This window comes from Corythoichthys intestinalis, chromosome 12, assembly GCF_030265065.1.
Source record: "Corythoichthys intestinalis isolate RoL2023-P3 chromosome 12, ASM3026506v1, whole genome shotgun sequence".
Classification (NCBI taxonomy): Eukaryota; Metazoa; Chordata; class Actinopteri; order Syngnathiformes; family Syngnathidae; genus Corythoichthys; species Corythoichthys intestinalis.
Genome location: NC_080406.1, coordinates 19,844,081 through 19,859,214, shown reverse-complemented (window position 1 = coordinate 19,859,214; position 15,134 = coordinate 19,844,081). Strand labels below are relative to the sequence as shown.

Genomic DNA, 15,134 nt, shown 5'->3' with positions numbered 1-15,134 from the left:
AACATTTCCTACTTGTTTTTATTCGCGCCAAAAGCAGCGGAATTACACACGCATACATCCATACAATTGGGGGACCCTTGAACTGCGCAGGCAGCGTCGGCCTTACTCTCCTCCCCGCCTCAGACAGGCTGTCTCCATCGAAGCCTGGCCTGGCTGAGCTGAGCGTGATTGGCCCCTGGTTGGCCCCGCTCTGCCCAGCCATCAACACTAATCCCTCTGGCTTTAGAAACTGTGGCCTGGGCAGCCGGCCAAATCCTCCCCTGCTCCCCTTTCTCCCTGCACTGCAGTTAGGACAAAGTAACTCTGAGAGACCCCCCCCCCCTTCCCTCGTTCCTGCTCCACTCAAAACCACATACATCTATCCTCCCCATTCTTTTTGCATCTTAAATACACAGACAGAATCCTGCAAGATGTCTATCTGTCATCTTCTGTGTGACTCTGGGGGTGGAATAACCCTAACAAGTAGTGCTACATGGAGGACAATGAGCTAGTCTTTGTCATTTCCCTAGAATGACCATTCTTCAATGTATACGACTAAGTACTGAATGAATATATGAAACATGCAGCTTTAATAATCAATGCTCCCAAAAACGTATACATAAATACGTTCTATTCCCAAAGACGTATTTATATGTCTATTACGTTTTTTTTTTCCAAAAGAGACATCTATGGGTTCTGATTCAATTTAGCTCCAAAGCACAAAGGTGAAAATCCATTTTAAAGCAATAAAACTAGCCACTGGAGGGCAGTAGCGCATTTGGTAAGACCCGCAACCCGATTCAATGGCAACGAATGGCCAAGCCGCACGGCTGGGGCACTGGCGGAAGACGACCGAATGGATGCCAGGCGGCGGACAACCGAGCAGCGGACGATGCCTTTGAATCCGGAACAGCGTCATCTTCCAGTTAGTTATGTGTAAATAAATTGTTACTTTGCTATCAAAAGCTCTATTTGTCTTGTTGTTTATCTTATTTTATTTTGTAAAAGGAAAACATTATTCAGATGTTTGGGATGTAACTAAAGCAAAAAATAGCCGTGTTAAAGTCAAAGTTACGTTTGAAATGTATGCTTTCACAAAAAGCTCAATTTCTCCGTTTTGGAGAAATTGCTCAAACCGAGCTATTTTCTAATGCTGATTCCTAAAGAATGGAAAAAGATATGAACTAACTTTTTTTTCTGCTAAAAGAAAAGAGTCTAATCTTTCTTTTGGTAGGTTACATGTTTATATAGCAATAGACAAGAACTTTCTTTGGGCCTTGCAAAATCAGTCAAAATCCAGTAAAACGGCTGGGAGCGAAGGGCCTTGCTCCGGTGAAAATGGCTGGGAGTGAATGAGTTAATGGATTTTTGGGGGACAAAAAAAGTTCCAGGTTTTCTCGTTAAAATTTATTTTTTTTTAAATCACGTTTTCATTTACCTCCGTGTGTTATTACGACGTTGCCACCACGTTGCCACGTTTATGTGCGTTAACTACAACTAGCATGAATGTTACATTATAACAACACTTTTTAGTTCCCGTGTGTATCTGCACGCGCTCAGTTGATATCCAACAACTCACCATTGGAGTAGAAATGCAAAAGCACCGTTAACTAGTGGCAGCGTTCCAAAAACCAAACCAAAACCAATTTTTGAGATCTATGGGCTACATCTTGTCAAGAGAAGACACCGCTGTACCACTACACACGTACCATTTTAGGCGAAACAATGACGGTTAAACATCTCAGGTAAATGGATGATTAGACATCTTGGCTGCAACTGTTTGCTATGAAGATAGGACGCTATGCTAGCACCAAATAGCTGTTTTCAACGAGCACCCAGAGGGCCTTATTGCCGACGAATGTTTGATGCCATTACAGAATAACAGTTTATGGCTAGCCATGGGTGCTTGAAAGGATACGAAGAGGTCGGCTAGCCACAGAAAGCTGCTATGATAGGGCTAGTATTGACGGCCATTAGTCCTGAGTTCACCAAATACCATTGGGTTTTCTAAGAGAATTTCAGCCACTGGAAGCTTGGAAGTACGAGTGGATTTTATTTTTTATTCTTCATAAATATAGTGACCTGTTTTGAAAAGTTTTTCACAGTGTCAGAGTGCCTCAGAGGACATGGGCTGAACTTGTTGTCGATGGCTCCCCTGATTGGCAGTAAAGGTGTGTGGAATTTCCGATTTTTAGATCATTCGCGATTCGGCTGCTGAAGATTCGAGAACGATTCACAAACATCTATATTCAGATTATATAAATATGCTAAGTAAAGCAGAACTAAAACACAATCAGCGCGGTCTTCGGGACGCAATGAGGAACGGACCGAGAGTAAACATCCACAACTCATGCCGCTAGGTAAAAAAACGCCGACAACTGCAACAAAGAACGCCCAGTTGCTACAAACATCGCCCAAGTTGCTACAAACTACGCCCACATAATGCTACGGTAGATATCACATGTATATTGAACTAGATGTGAAATGACAGACTCGCCGGTGTTACTAAACAGCCGCCATCTTAAAGCAGTAGACTTCTCAGGAAGGCTTTGTTGTAGTGAACTTTCCGAGCAAACCTAACTAACGTTTTATCTAAAATACTCCTAAATCGGCAAAATCTTGACATGAATCTATTTTTAAATGATGAAACAGTTTTAAAACTTTCACATGTCGATAGTAGACGAAGGGAAATAATAATAGGAATAACTGGAGCAATTTTAACCACTAAAATAACTTTAACAACTTAAATAGCATTATTATGTGAATTAGAATCATAGTTTGAGAGGATTCGACTATATACAACAATTTAGCAAAGCGCAGATGACGAGAAATTAGTCTTTTAATCTGCCGGTTAGCCACGCCTACCATTATAGGGCTCTAGCATCCCCAACAGGTGGATGACGTCAGCGGAGTCTCGATTTCATCTGATTTAGTATGCAGCCCATTGAGGGGGAATTATTCAGAACGAGGAAACGCGACGAAGAGAGCCACAAAATGTCATTGTTTCAATCTCTCTACTCCAATATTTTTACAGGATATTCTTTTTATCCAAGTATTTTTTCCCCAATGGCTAAATAAATGGCATGGTCATGACAAATAACAGTCTTGTGCTAAATAGAATATGAAATAATAAAAATGCATTTATTCAGGACGACATGACAAAATTACTCCATAATGGTCAAAACTGTCGACTTCACCTTTACTGTCGCACTTCCCGAACGATATTTTATGCCACCTAAGTCGGGCTTATGTCATTTCCCTTCCCCGGCTTCGGAGAATGTACACAAACATGTGACAGCTAGCATGTCGGCTAGCGTGACAGCTAGCGTGACAGCTAGCCGACATGCTAACCCGAACCGAGTATTGTTTCAAAGTCTTCGAAGGGGAAAATCACACATAATTAGCCCGGATCATTTCACATGACGACTGGGTTGTCGTTTGTCTTCGCCGATCGGCAACCCGTTCGGCGGCGAACAAGTTAGAGCTCGTCGTTCCCCCGCTGAGGGCAGAGGGCTCGTTTGCGGGAAGCAGGTGTACAATGACCGCCGAACAAACCGGCCGACGTCGGAGGAGCGTGTAGCTGCCAAATGGTTAACACGAATATGGCAAAATAATGCTTTACTACATGGCGAAGTCGTAAACAGCGAGAGACTCATTGGAGGGCGGCTGCAGTTTTTATGCAGCTAACATGACAATATCTGTATGAGGAGAGCTTTTTACATGCCCATCCATGATCAAATGAAAGTAGTCCTTTATTTAAAGAAAGTTTGTAGTGTTTACTTTGTAATTGCTGTATTTGCGGCTATTTTTAACACAAAGTTGCAATTTCTGATTGGTTGGAAAATTTGACTGAACACCGGGCACATGAAGAGGGCAATCAACCAAGTATAGTGCTCTCCAGGCGGGGGGATATGTGGCCGCCGGTCATCGGCCGAGGGGACAAGGAGCATGTCAGCCACAAAATGCAAGCCACCTACATATTAAAATGATCCAAGTATTTGACATAATACAAAACACGATGTTTACTCACTTCCTCATAAGTCCCATGGTTTTGGCCAATATCCACCGGTGAATGGGAACCTTTTGAAACCCCAAAAAGGCGCACACGCCTCTCCCTCGTACAGCAAAATTTGTTGTTGTGCATCAATAATCAATTTATAATCGAGTCGTAGCGTCTAAATCGTAATCGAATCGAACCATGAGGTGACTGAGGATTCCCACCTCTAACAGGCACCTGCATTAGAATGAAGAGGACGCAACTTGCCATGTTGATGTTAGTTTGGTATATAAAAAAATATTTGTGTTCAATCAAATGTTTCTGTCTAACATGCCATATCTTGTATTAAGACATGGACACCTGTGGTTATGTGGATTTTTTTTTTTTAATTTTTGGAAATTTGGGCAGTGCGGCTTATAGTCAGGTGCGCTTTATAGTGTGTAAATTACAATAACCATTTCTGTCTCATGTTATCTATTGCACAGACATCTGGCCTTAAGATTATTTGTATGTAGCCAAAATGATGCAACTGAGGGGGCGGGACTGGTAGGTGCGCTAGATCACTAAATAAAAAAAAAAAAAAGAAGTTACTATACTACGTATATCCATACCAACCCTGAATTGAGAGCTGACAGTGGGCTTGCGTCGAGCCGTGCCCATCTTCATGGTCTCTTCTCCATTTCTGCTTCCCACTCGCTCGAACAAGTCGTAGATGAAGTCGACTCTAGTGACACACACTTGATTTGTCGCATGTGACAGTTAAAACAAGATTGCTTGCGAAAAAGGTCTTTACCTGCTGTCTTTGAGAATAAACAATATGTCGTCCCTGAATGTGTCCCTGTTCTTTTCCAGGATGCCGCGTGCATCGTAAAGCACCTAAAGCAAAAACATGTTTTATATTTGTTTTAAAAGTGGAGGGGAAAAATACAAGCAACCAAACCCCATTAGCATCACCATCTTGAATTTACAGTTGCAGAAAGACAGTTCAGTGTATAGTACAAACTTGTGAATTCCTGTTTCAGTCACCTTCTTTACAACGACACGCACAGGGGAGCGGCCAGTGTTTGTTAATGCAGTCACATGTGAGGTTAGTCGGGCCTTAGCAACGCAGCATTCCACCGCTGTTTGCACCCGGAACCACAGTAATGTACCATGATTAAAATAAAGATGATTATTTGAACCCACACACGCACTCTAAACTGTACGTGGACGCTCACAGAAACACTTTGTTGAGAACAAGAGGAGATGTGTGTGCGAGCAGCATAATCCAATAACAAGCCCACAATCCCTCGTTCCCCCACTTGGCTGGAGGGGTCTGCCTTGAGATCCATACTGATGCGCCGTCATTTACAATTCACAGAGAACTCCTCTGTGTGTTGCTTTAAAGTTCACTGGATTTAATTACAAGCAATTGTCAATTTGACAACAAAATCTTGTAAGAGGAGAGAATTATGATATACCTAATAGGTTCAGTGCAACACTATGTATGAATACACTGTCTGCTCCAAGACTGCATCTTTGTGTTAAAGTTGAAACCTCAGGGTAAGGCAGAAGACAAATAATTCAATCAGTGAGGGAAGGATGCAGTAATTTCCTCGAGTGACATGACAACAATCTAACAAACAAAAATGATGGAGCAGTGCGCAATGGAAGACGGGACGGTTGGAAAGGGGTGAGCTCGGGGAGGGGGAAATCCTCTGTGGATGAAGTCATTAACATAAGCATCCGTGCTAGGCTTGTGACCGCGATGCCTCGCTCACGCACACGGAGGACACTACAGTGTTTGTCATACCACATGTGTCGCAGTCATATTTGCCCTTATCTACTGTATTAAATTCAAAGGGCTTTCACCCCGCGACTCACTTAACTAAATATACATGTGTTTGTGTACTTTACCTCCCCAGCGTAGTGCTTAATCCCAAACTGGTTGTCGTTCACTCTGGGCTTCACATAGTATGAGTTTGCCTGACAAGAGAGGTGAGGGACATTCAGTATGGAAGGTATGGTAAAGTGAGCTCACTGTATTATGGGATATTTACACCAAAAGATATTAACTAGTGAACACTTTATTTGATGGCGGCATCATACGACTGTCATAATTCCAAATGAACCACCATGAAGCCTTGAACCAATTGCTTCAAGAAGCTTCATTTGGCCATCACTGCTCCCTTAGGGGAGACAGTCAACCTCTCCTGCCACTTGCTGTCAACACTGTTGTTGTCCAACATGCCTCCTAGCATGCACTGCAGTGCTACAGATGTAAATAACAATCAAAATTCATGTTCTGTGCTAATTATTTCTTCAGTTACTGCTCTAGTTGTTTCATTAATTGCTATTTATTTTATTTACTAACACTTTGTTTGACAATGGTGCCGTAAGAATGTCATTACACAATAATTATGACATGACATTGTCACAGATGTCCAGGGGTGAAAGTGGTTAGAATTTCTTGCCGGAACTCCCCGACGTGAAGGTTGCCACGGAATTTTTTTGGTCTTTTTTTTGTCTGGGGGGGGGTTTCAAAACTACTGAAGTGGAAACCAAAACTGATTTTCATTCAAAATTATATTTTTTCAATGATTTGCAAAATAAAACTTAACAAAAACAGCAATAACCCCGACCTCCATCTCTTAATTTTTATTTTCCCTCATTTCCTCACATACTAAATGCCAAATCTCAATTTTAACTACTTAAGAACACAGGATGTATATTAAAATTCAAGTTAATGTAAATAATTACTTTTTTTTTCATAATAAAGATATAAGTAACATACATTCAGAAAAATAAGTACAAATGACTTATATTATGCAGAGTGAAATGGAATATTGTTTGAAAATCGCGCAAACATTGACATTTTTAAATCTTAAGGAAATGAATAAGTAACCTAACATAAATGAACAAATATAAGTCCAAAGTGCACACTGACTTTTTTGTCGCATCAATTCAACAAACTTTTTTTTGTTTTTGTTTTGTTTTGCCGTTTCAAAAAACATGCACGTTTGAACCAATCAGAGCTAACTATCTCTAGTGATCACATGTCAGTATGTCAGCCAATTGAACGGATAAATGAGTCCAGGCGTTTTGCTTTGCTGCATGCATTCGCAGATTTACGTGAGTTGACATCGTCAGACTCAGATAACTGCAGCAGCTGGGGAAACCTCCATGCCGTCCGTGGAATAAAATAAATAATAAATATCGGTGGAAACGGATTACGCTACACAAGCCCTTTATTATGCTTGTTGTTAACACTTGTGTATGTAAATCTGATGTTGGTAGATTTTTTCTTCTTGGAGATATGTATTTATTTTTTTTTTACAGAGCATTTTGACAGTTGCTTTCATATTTTCGTAATCAAAGCACCGTATACTAGAACAGTGTTCCGGCCCTAAATCTTATACCGGAACTGCGTTCCGGCTCTGAATCTTCTACCGGAACTGCGTTCCTGACCGTTCTGGCCCACTTTCACCCCTGCAGATGTCATTTAGTGTTATCCGGCAAATTATCTGACTTTTGAATGGATGTAAAAGATCCGAGCTGGAAATAAATGGGGTTAATGAAATAATTTGCCGGATGACACTTAATGACATCTGTCATAAGCATTCAGTAATGCCCATGACAGTGTCATGTCATAATTATGACAGTCTTATGACGCCGCTGTCAAATAAAGAGTTACCTATTAACCCAAATATATCAACCAATCAGCCGCACTGGACTATAAACCGCATGATTCAAAATGAACAAAAAAAAGTAGCGGCTTATAGTCCGAAAATTACGATAGTTCATTTATTTAAAACGCTATCACCAAACGCAACTTGTTTGCAACCACACAATTCAAGTGGAATAATAAATAAATAAATGGTTTAAACCACTGCTGCACTAGTAACCCTTTTATATGATATCTTGGGATTGTTTTGTTCAAACAGGAAAAAAAAAAAAACAATGTGCATTGTGTGGTTGTGACTTGGACTCATGTGCAAAAATAGGTGATCAGGATAGCTCTAGTTTTCTAGACAGCTTTTAAAGGTGAAATATGAAATATTACAGCAAGTGACTTTAAAATGTTAGCGGACTATATTTTTCACACAAATCAATCAAAAATAAAGACAGAAATGGCCAGCTCAGTAGTCTTACTTCCTCAGCTGCCTTGGACCAGCCTACTAAACAATCTCCCAACAGAATATGATATCACACCCAGACGATAACGTGCTAAAACGTGTCTTGGGAGACTATAACATGACAACTAGAATGCCAGTTTTCGTCTGATGAGACGATAACGAGACGAAAATGTGCCATAGTTTCCGTCACATGTTCACAATGTGTGACTTTTTATGTGTAGTTATTTGTGGTTGTGTCACTCATGTGATGTGCTGCGCCACCCCAACTTAACTATTGTGCTCTCCAGTCTCCTCCTTGTTTGTTTTGAGACACACACGGTAAGATTTGTCTTCTTATCTTGGCGAAAGAGAATATGCAATGTTGCTTTAGCCTATAAAGGTCTGTTCTGAGTGATCATCACACACTAAATGTAACTCGTAGCGTTGGCATACCATTCACGTTGGCGTTAGCATTAGGCTATTGCTAATGGCGAGCGTCCTCTTAAATTCTCAGACAACTTTTTGTTTTACATACAGTTCATGCCAGCCAAGTGGGTGTAATTGATTGAAAGTGTGTATTATCACGAGATAGATTTGTAGATGCTACAATATGTGCTCGTGTGTCAATGTTCATTCGAAAAAGTTGGAAACCTTTATTTATTTATTTATTTTTGGAGTGAAACTTTGTAATTTTACAGACGAAAATATTGAGTAAACATCGACTAAAACTAGACAAAATTAGTTTTCGTCAACAAAAACTAGACCAAGACAGATTTTGAAATGATTAAAATATGACTAAGACTAATAAGTATTATCATTCAAAAGACAAAAACAACAGTGGCTAGCGCAGCACTAGAGAGCTAGGCATGATCATCAATTCCAGTTTTGATGTCACAACCAGAATTGCTGAAAAAAAGTGGGCGTACCCTTGTGCATTGTTTTGGGTGGAATAACTATGCCTGATTTGAGTACCAAATTAGTTTTCTACGTACATTTAAATTTCATTAGTGGACTCATTTCTATTTTTTTTTAATCTCTTAACACTTTGTGTAATGAGAATAAAGCCATTCTATTCTATTCTGCTCACAATTTCATAGCACCTTTAAGTTTGACTATAATGAAGTTTGGGGTGATAAAAAAATAGACAACACATTTGATAAAGGGGAAAAAATGCTCAACAAATTGAATAGGTTTGTTTAAAAGAGGCAGAGATTAGGCATCCGGCACTTTGTGGCACTACCTTTTCGGTCTTTGAACAGACTTTTTTGTGCGCACAAAGCTGATGAGGCTTAGTGAAAGGCTGCTCACATTTCAACATTGTTTCCTTCGCATGCGAGTGCGAGCCCAGAGGAGGGTGTGAGAGCGTACGTTCAACCTGGCGACAGGCAATTTTACACTCCCAAGGTCCCCTGGATCATTTTACGTCATTGCGTGCGTGTTTGTTGGCGGCTGGTAAAGCGTGAAAGATGCAGAAAAGATGGACGTGCGTTTTTGCGTGCCGACTCACAGCGTGACGGCTGTGCAGTTTCTCCAAGAGGGTGTAGTCCGTGCCTTTGGGGAAGCGACTCTCCTCGTTGATAAGAGCCAACATGCCCAGTTTCTAAAAGGAGAGATGACAGAAGGTCAAACACCTACTTAATACAACCAATCACTGTTCTAACTCTGACAAACATAAGATGTTCTTTGTCCTGTTTTCATTGCCACTAAGTCTTTTTTTTAATAAAAAAGGTGCAGAAAGGAATAGGGGGGGAAAAAATCTTTCAGATGAACACAGGTCTAGTGGTTTAATTTAATTTTGTCATTTTTAATTTAATTTAACCTAATTTCCCAAATTAATAGGAAAGCCATAGACTTCATAATGTAATAATAATGTCTATGGAAAGGCCCATGTTTCAAATAAATAGTGTTCAAAATCAAGGTAGAGTTTCAATTGACCTTGTAAGCAGTTCATTTTTCTCGCTTGTGTGTGAATAAGGTTCATCATTTATTACCTCCGCTAGTAGGTGAAACCTATACAGGAGGCTCAGATTATCCATTCGGTTCCGCCTGTCTGTTTGTGTTCAAGTTAACTCAAGAACGAATAAAGGAATTATAAGATTTGCAGGATATCTTTGTAATATGAAACGGAAGAGGTGATTCAATTTTGGGTTAATAAGGTCAAATATCACAGAGGAGAGAAAAGGAATTTCGCCATAAACTTGATAACAGATAAGACTATTTTGGTATAAAGAGAAGACAAAGGGTCAAAGGTCATAGGGGTCAGAAATATAAAGACACTTGCATTTGGCTGCTTAGGCAGAAATCTGCTCTCAAAGTGTTTTCTTTTTTGTTTGGAACTCCATTTGAAAGCAACATTTAAACAAGTTCAAACACATTCATACACATTCAAAACTCGTGCATTCGTATCCAGATACTTTCAATCAGTGTCAATTATGGTGTTCGATACAATTGCCAATCACTCCGATTGATTTGAACTCTTCAAGTGCCAATAAAGAGAAAACATGTCAACCTTAACCCAAATGATGATTTCGTGAAAGACCCTTATGTAACTCAATAGCTGCAATTGATGGCGATGGACATGAGGGCTGCAGCTATTGATTATTTTAGTAGTCGATTAATCGATGAACTAATTAGTTTGAATAATCGAGTAATCAGATAAGGAACATAGAAGATTAAAATACCTGAGCTGAGCCTCAAATGGGATAAAAAATAAATAAATAAATGAGGACCTACTGTAGTACAACAAAAGAACAATTGGCTAACTTACATAGCAAAAGCCCGCTAGCTTAAAGGCTGAATGTTAACGTTTTTAAAAAAAAAAATTTAAATACTCTTAACAAATGGTTCAAACACATATTCCCACAAAAAAACAGCTAAATATGACAATAAACTAAATTTCAAATGCATTAAAAAATATTTGCTCAAACAAAAACCTAGCCTAATTTGGTCTTAACAGGGAGCAGCTGAATTCAGCTATGTGAAATGAGTTATGTTGTACTCAATGTCGCCACTAGAGAGCAGTGTATCCACCCGAATCAATGAAACGAAACACTAAAGATGCACCGATGCCAGTATCGGCAAGGGGGGCTGATCCGGCCCAAAATTGTGGTATCGGTATCGGCGAGTACCAACAAAGAGGGCGCCGATACCATTTACTGATCCAGTATTACTACTATAACACTTGACTGCAGTTTTTTTTTTTCTCCTGACACTCACTGCACTCACAGTTGTGTGATGACACCTGATCACTTTGCATGTCAAGCAGCTATCGCTGTTGGCCTGTTCCAGACCAATGAGAGCGGGCCAATAGCCGCTCTTAACCAACGCCGGGGCATCTTTTTCATATGTAGGAGAAACAAACTACGAGAGGAAAATGTCGGCGGTCTGGAAATATTTCAGTTTATAATCTCTGTCAAGTACAATGGCTACATGCAAGATTTGCGGCCTGAAATTTTAGAGAGGTGGAGTTAAATCGGCCCGTTTCAATACCTCAAACCTGATAAAACATTTGAAGACAAAACGTGAACGAACACAAAGAGTTTGAGGCTACAACAGCAGCAACTGCTACCAAGAGAAACAGAGCTGGACTGGAGCAACAAACCCTGGACAGCTCATTTCATCTACTTTACCTTTATTGAAATGCCACACTAATTTGAGATCTGTTTCAAAAGTAGGGTTGCCACCTTTCAGAAATAGAAATAAGGGACGCCCCCCCCGCCCCCCCGCGCCCAAAGCCGTACAGGCGACGAAAAAAAAAAGGGACATCCATATACAGTATATATATAGTGTAGGGCTGTCAAACGATTAAAATTTTTAATCGAGTTCATCACAGCTTAAAAATTAATTAATCGTAATTAATCACAATTGAAACCATCTATAAAATATGCCATTTTTTTCTGTAAATTATTGTTGGAATGGAAGATAAGACACAAGACGGATATATACATTCAACATACTGTACATAAGTACTGTATTTGTTTTTTATAACAATAAATCAACAAAATAGTATTAACATTAACATTCTGTTAAAGCGATCCATGGATAGAAAGACTTGTAGTTCTTAAAAGATAAATGTTAGAACAAGTTATAGAAATTTTATATTAAAACCCCTCTTAATGTTTTCATTTTAATAAAATTTGTAAAATTTTCAATCAAAAACTAGTAGCTCGCCATTGTTAATGTCAATAATTACACAATGCTCATGGTGCTTAAACCCATAAAATCAGTCGCACCCAAGCGCCAGCAGAGGGCGACAAAACACCAAAAAACACAAGTAACCAGTGGACATGACACTGTGCTGTCATTTTACTCTGTTTGAGCGGGGCATGTGCGTTAATTGCGTCAAATATTTTAACGTGATTAATTTTTAAAAATTAATTACCGCCCGTTAACGTGATAATTTTGACAGCCCTAATACAGTAGTATACAGTATATGGTATCGGTATGGTGTTGGCCGATACTACAAAGCCATGTATCAGTATCGGTGCCAAAAAATGGTATCGGTGCTACATGCAAACACTTTCAAAACGAACCATTACAGCGCCACTTTAATTAAACGAAAACTCGAAGCAGCAAAATTTAATTCAAATCTTTTTCCTAATGGAATTACTCGAGTTAATCGATTAATCATTGCAGAACTAATGGACGTCCTATTTTGTTTAACTGGGAGGGCTGGCAGTCAGTCCCTCCCAGCCCTACTAGTTCCAATAGATTGGATGTCAATTGTTGTCAATGGCAGCCAATGAGTTAAATAATATCCATCCCTAGAGCGTAGTAAAGATAAAAAAGTGTACCTTCTCAATAAGATCCAGACACTCCGCGTTATCCATCCAGTCAATGGCCTCCCACTGGATGCCCTCCCTGCCAGGGCAAAGGTACAAACACTGTAAATAAACTAAAAGTTGTACAATGGCCTCATTGAGAACACATGATGAAATGAGCCACGAGTCAATTCCTGCTTCATTCTTGCCTAAGAAAACAACTGCTTGTCACTGTGGGGAAACAAACACATTGCTACCTGTTGTATTCCAACTGTTCCAGCGAGAAGATGTGCTTGTTGAAATACTCCTGGAGCTTTTCGTTTGCATAGTTGATGTTGAACTGCTCGAAACGGTTCACCTGTACAATACAATGGCAGTATGGATGAATAGGAAGAAATATTACAGTGTAGCATGTATGAAAAGATCTTTTTTTCCAGAAGAAATCCTCATGGAAAGACTTTTATTTTTAAACGTTAACTCATTTGCTCCCAAAAACGTATAAATACGTTCAATTTTTAATTTTTTTAGTGTCCCGTATTTATACGTCTTTTACATTTTTTTTCCACAAGAGACATCTCTGGGTTCTGATTCAACTTAGCTCCAAAGCACAACGCTGAAAATCCATTTTAAAGCAATAAAACTGGCCACTGGAGGGCAGTAGCGCATTTGGTAAGACCTGCAACACGATTCAACGAATGGACGTCCAGCATGCCAGGCGGAGGAGGACCGAGCAGTACAACCGGGAGGACGCCCGGGATGCCAAGCGCTGGATGACCGAGCTGAACGACCGAGCTGAACGACCGGGACCACCAGTGCAGCGGACGATGCTGTTGACTCCGTGCTAATCGCCGTGCAGAAACAGGCGGCGATGAGGGAAAAGTTTACCCCGGCTGTCGCGGCCACAACAGCGTCATCTCTCAGTTAGTTATGTGTAAATAGTTACTTTGCTATCAAAAGCTCTATTTGTCTTGTTGTTTATGTTATTTTGTAAAACAAAAACATTCAGATGTTTGGGATGTAACTAAAGCAAAAATAGCTGTGTTAAAGTAAAAGTTATGTTTGAAATGTATGCTTTCACAAAAAGCTTAAGTTCTCTGTTTTTTCATCAGAAATTGGAAAATTGCTCAAACTAAGCTATTTTCTAATGCTGATTTCTAACGAATGGAAAAAGATATGAACTAATTTTTTTTTCCTGCTGAAAGAAGAGAGTCTAATCTTTGTTTTGGTGGGCTCCATGTTTATATAGCAGTCAAAATCCAGTAAAACGGCCGGGAGCGAAGGGGGTTGCACCGGTGAAAATGGCTCGGACTGAATGAGTTAAGTACTGTATAAAATTGATATTTTTCTTGTAATCCCCCAAATTTTCATTGTTAATTTATACATTTTTTCTTATAATATTTATCATATTTTCCTAATATTAGTTTGATTTACCCTGTCATGTGACACTATTTTTGTAATGTGTCATTTTACAGATGCATGTAGACCGCCTGGTGGGAGGACTCAAGAGCTCGCTTGCTTTGTTATTATGATTCTTCTTGGTGAGGAAGACACAAACTAAAATAGCTAATCCTCGGTTATTCGAGTACAGATAGGAAAGAAATTTGGGAGGTATATTTTGGGTACCGTATTTTTCGGACTATAAGTCGTTTTTTTTCATCGTTTGGCTGGGGGTGCGACTTATACTTTGGAACGACTATTATACGATTATTATATCATTTCACATGTTTTTTTGGTGTTTTGGAGTGATACTGATGGTTTGGTAAACTTGTTAGCATGTTCTTTATGCTATAATTATCTGAATAACTTTTAATAGCTACGTATGTTATGATAACATAGCGGCCATGTTCGCATTTCGTTGTTCATGCATCATGTGACATTATTATACTATACACTTATTCAGCATGTTCTCTATTGTATTTTTATTTTAAATTGCCTTTCAAGATGACATATCTGTTCTATTTGTTCGATTTTGTCAAGTAAATTTCCTCCAAAAATGCGACTTATACTCCGGTGCGACTTATATATGTTTTTTTCCTGTTCGTTGGGCATTTTATGGCTGGTGCGACTTATACTCAGGTGCGACTTATAGTCCAAAAAATACGATATGTATACTAGGGGTGTGAGAAAATATCGAAATGGTGGTATATCGTGATACTTTGTATCACAAAAGGTTACTGATATGCTCCTGCCAAGTTTTGAGATATCATTTTAAAAAGGTGTTAATGTCTTTAAAAAAAAAAAAAAAAAAAAGGGACCAACAAGTTGCTACCAAAATCTTCCACCATAATAGTGTCTCAGTTAACT

General features: G+C 39.4%; 1 protein-coding gene across 2 annotated transcripts in view; it reads right to left on the bottom strand.

Moving 5' to 3' along the window:
• Window positions 1-15,134, bottom strand: part of LOC130926754 (unconventional myosin-X-like) — a 154,246-nt gene that overhangs the window by 78,981 nt on the left and 60,131 nt on the right. For both annotated transcript variants that reach the window (XM_057851915.1, XM_057851914.1), the window contains 6 exons: window positions 13,088-13,188; window positions 12,864-12,930; window positions 9,578-9,670; window positions 5,873-5,941; window positions 4,770-4,852; window positions 4,592-4,700 (listed from right to left, as the gene is read on the bottom strand). In XM_057851915.1, coding sequence (XP_057707898.1) covers window positions 4,592-4,700; window positions 4,770-4,852; window positions 5,873-5,941; window positions 9,578-9,670; window positions 12,864-12,930; window positions 13,088-13,188 — 522 coding nt within the window. The remainder of the gene's footprint in view (window positions 1-4,591; window positions 4,701-4,769; window positions 4,853-5,872; window positions 5,942-9,577; window positions 9,671-12,863; window positions 12,931-13,087; window positions 13,189-15,134) is intronic.